The sequence below is a fragment of the Citrus clementina genome, unplaced genomic scaffold (genome assembly GCF_000493195.1).
Source record: "Citrus clementina cultivar Clemenules unplaced genomic scaffold, Citrus_clementina_v1.0 scaffold_8, whole genome shotgun sequence".
NCBI lineage: Eukaryota > Viridiplantae > Streptophyta > Magnoliopsida > Sapindales > Rutaceae > Citrus > Citrus x clementina.
Genome location: NW_006262022.1, coordinates 19,637,224 through 19,641,102, shown reverse-complemented (window position 1 = coordinate 19,641,102; position 3,879 = coordinate 19,637,224). Strand labels below are relative to the sequence as shown.

The window sequence follows — 3,879 nt, the reverse complement described above, 5'->3', positions numbered from 1 at the left end:
TTGAATCCTTGTTGTTCTTACTTTAATTAATTAATTTATTTATTTATCTATTTATTATAATAATAATAATATTATTATTATTATTGTTATTATTTATTAATGTCGTCGTCATCTTTATTATTATTATTATTATTATTATTATTATTATTAATTATTATTAATTATTACTGTTGTTATTACTATTAATTAGTAGTAGTTGTTGTATTATAATAGATATTAAATAATATCAATGACAATATGTAATAAAGGACATTTTAGTGAATTATAATATTCTATTTCGATTCGAAGATAAAGTTAACGTATAAAAAAAAAATGAATCACATTCTGATTTAGATTTTTATAACTCAAATAAATAAATTATTTTAATTCTCATTTTTTATACCGAATACAGTCTATTACGATTATTAATTAGTAAACACACCCTAAATATTATGGGGACCTATAATTTTTTGGATCTTAACATAAAATTTATCAAACCTATCAAATGATAAATCATTTGCTGACATGGTGTGCCTGCCCTACACTACAAATTTTTTTTATTCTTAAAACGGATGTAATTACTATAATTTGAGTTGCAATTGCTTTCCTTACACGGGTCTCTATCTAATGGTATCAACCTAAAAGATCCTGATACCTTGTTGGAGTCAACATTTTCAAAATCCCATCAATATTAAGAACACTAGACAACACAACTGAAAATAAACTGGCCCATCACCACAGAACACACCCCCACATGTTAATGTTATTATATGGTTTGCATTTTAAGTAAAAATATTTCTGCGCTGCAACAAATCAGCACAAATCACATGCTTACTGTCTTCAGGTGTCAAAAAATTGTTTTGATGCTGCTGCCACCAACAGCAAAGTATTAAGTCAAGCCACAACGAAAGAAAACGAAAAGGAAAAGCAGAAGCAAATTCACCAGGTACCGTCATATGTTTTTTGACATTTTATTGGTACATGTTTGTTAGATCTAAGTTTCATGTACTTTTGTTTTCTTGTTTGTTTTTGTTTTCAGGGATGGTTTCAAAAACAGCAGTTGTGTCGCTGATTGGTCTACTGGGAATGGTTTATCAGGCAACGCAGTTGCCACCACCACCAAAGAGTGATCCTCCAGGTGGGTTTGTTGTTGATATTGATGTTGATGATAATGGTGATGGTCTTGTTGATGCAGCAAGAATCAGGCTCAGTGATGGGAGGTATTTGGCTTATAGGGAAAAAGGGGTGTCCAAGAATGAATCGAACTATAGGATTGTTCTTGTTCATGGCTTTGGAAGCTCCAAAGAAATGAATTTTCCTGCATCCCAAGTACTAACTCTAAACTCTTCCCTCAACAACACTTATATTGAAATTTGTACGAAATTTTGTGATATGGACGAATACCAAAAAGTCAATTACATAAAAGATTAGAAGAATTTGTTTTAATTGATTGGATTTCCAACGAGAACGTGTTATCTCATTAGGACTACTGAATTTTGATCGTGACACAATTTAGAATAGTTCATATGATAACTGTAGTGTTATTGTTGTTTATGATATTAAGGGTATGCTTGGAATGAAGGTGTTGTGACTTTAAATCTAACTGTTTTGGATAAAACCACTAGGTGTAAACATTAGCTGCCAAGTAAAAGTGAATGTTTGCTGAACAGTTCAGCAGTTGTCGTTTCAAAATTTAAGTAGGAAGCAGAATTTAAACATCTCAATATTGAAAGAACAAGAAAGCAATAACATAACGGTTGAATTTGGAAAATGTCAAGTGGTGAATTTCACAATGCTTAGTTTTCAGGAACTAATAGAATCCCTGGGGATATATTTTGTGCTCTATGATCGAGCCGGTTATGGAGAAAGTGATCCAAACCCTCGGCGGACAGTTAAGAGTGAAGCATTTGACATTGTTGAACTTGCTGATCAATTACAACTTGGATCGAAGTTTTATGTGATTGGAGTCTCGATAGGGTCGTATCCCACCTGGAGTTGCCTCAAATATATACCACACAGGCAAAAACACACAAGACTTGTAGCTAACAGATTTATTTGGAAATTTTTGTCATCAGTTTTGATACTTACTTTGAAAGCATTTGTGCAGGCTGGCTGGTGTTGCTCTTATAGTCCCAACTATCAATTACGAATGGCCTTCTCTTCCTCAGAGTTTGATTAGAACAGACTACAGGAGAAGGCTTATTCAGTGGTCACTATGGATTGCAAAACACATTCCAGGACTGTTATACTGGTGGATTACTCAAAAAGATGTCCCATCAACTTCGGTCCTGGAAAGAAATCCAGTGTACTTCAGCGACAGGGACATTGAAGTCTTGAAGACGACGAAAGGATTTCCTATGCTTACCCAGGTGACCACATACAGTAACATAAAATCAAGCAAATAATTCAAGTTTTATCCTAATGTAATCCTGTCTAAAGTAAATGTTTCCACTGACAGGATAAATTACAAGACCGAAGTGTTTTTTATGCTCTCCGTGGCGATGTTGTGGCTGCTTTTGGTGACTGGGGCTTTGATCCAGTGAGGTTAAGTAACCCATTTCCTCATAACGAAAGCTCTGTTCATATATGGCAGGGTTACGAAGATAAGGTTGTGCCATTTCAACTTCAAAGATTCATTTCAAGAAAACTTAGTTGGATTAAATATCATGAAGTTCGTGATGGTGGACATTTGATTCTGCATTACAATGGTATGTGTGATTATTTTTTAAGAGCACTACTGGTGGGAGAAGAATCCATATTATTTAGACCAAAAACAGCATAACTTTACTTGAATCTGTGACGTATTCTTTTCATCAATCAAGATGTTGATAATGTAAGTAGACTGGGTTTAAAGGGTGAGAATTGTGTGCTGCATTAGATTGTTATGTAGAAGAATGAAGTGTAAGTGAAAATAGTCCATTCTTTTCATTGCTTTTGTATTTTGCTTCCATAGGGAATTGCAGGCCTTGATGAAACTTTCATTATTCCTCTTATCTGCCAATGATTTTGAAAGTAGAGTTGTGCTATAAGAAGCAAAGTTTGTAAGTGGTCTATGAACATTGAACGCCTCATAAATATTTTAAGCTTATGTAAAGTTTATTACTCCAGTGAATAATTAGAGAGTATAAGTAAATTAGTAAATGGAACTATGGAAGATAGAAGAAAGGGAAAAGCTAATCAGCATCTCTAATAGTTATAGTGTGTTTTGAGAATTTGTTTCCCATCCACTAGATATTTTGACAAATCTAAAAGGATGCTGGTAATGAGGCATGGAATCACCTAATTGGACTCTATTCTGACCTTCATTTTTAAATATAATTGAGTGTGTTTTGAGATGATGACGATTCATTACCTTTTTTTTTTCAATTTCAACATTTTAATAAGTAAAATGTTCTACTTTGTTGATTTCTTTTGAAAAGAAATATCTCCCCAATAATGCCATGAATGAAATTCATTCATCCAAAGTTTTTTTTTACCACCCAAAAAAGGTAAAAAAAAAAAAAAAGACTTAATCTCTTTCGAATTATTTTTTAAAAACTCAATGTGATTTTAAAATTTTAAAAGTTAATTTTGATATTTGATAAAAAATTTTATAAATCATTTTTGGCAAAATTACCCTATTCTATTGGAAATTTTGAAAAGCAAGCAGGGAAGGAGCAGTTTTTAAAAATCACTTTTATACGTAATACAATTTCATAAATATCCTTATATATATTGTAAGTTCTAAAATTATCCTTATTAATGAGGAAATAAAATCATTAACTTTAAAGAGATTATTATTATTACCACCAATTATATTGAGATAATAAAATAAAAATAAAACTAATAATAATATAATGATATAAATATTTATTTTAGCTATCAATAATTATATGTACACAATAAAAAATATTTTATATA

General features: G+C 31.4%; 1 protein-coding gene across 1 annotated transcript; it reads left to right on the top strand.

Annotated features, from left to right (window-relative positions):
* Positions 1 to 677: 677 nt before the first annotated feature.
* On the top strand, positions 678 to 3,068 carry LOC18034020. Its single transcript, XM_024179235.1, has 5 exons — positions 678 to 925; positions 1,019 to 1,308; positions 1,787 to 1,998; positions 2,087 to 2,348; positions 2,438 to 3,068. Exons 2-5 carry the CDS (start codon positions 1,021 to 1,023, stop codon positions 2,759 to 2,761), a joined length of 1,086 nt encoding a protein of 361 aa, XP_024035003.1. The 5' UTR covers positions 678 to 925; positions 1,019 to 1,020; the 3' UTR covers positions 2,762 to 3,068.
* The last annotated feature ends 811 nt before the right edge of the window (positions 3,069 to 3,879 follow it).

What these genes read in the sequence shown, in the direction of transcription:
- LOC18034020 (XM_024179235.1), top strand. Translation starts at nt 1,021, where the DNA reads ATGGTTTCAAAAACAGCAGTTGTGTCGCTGATTGGTCTACTGGGAATG. An exon ending in TGAATTTTCCTGCATCCCAA is followed by an intron (nt 1,309 to 1,786) that starts GTACTAACTCTA and finishes CTTAGTTTTCAG; the next exon opens with GAACTAATAGAATCCCTGGG. An exon ending in GATTTCCTATGCTTACCCAG is followed by an intron (nt 2,349 to 2,437) that starts GTGACCACATAC and finishes TTCCACTGACAG; the next exon opens with GATAAATTACAAGACCGAAG.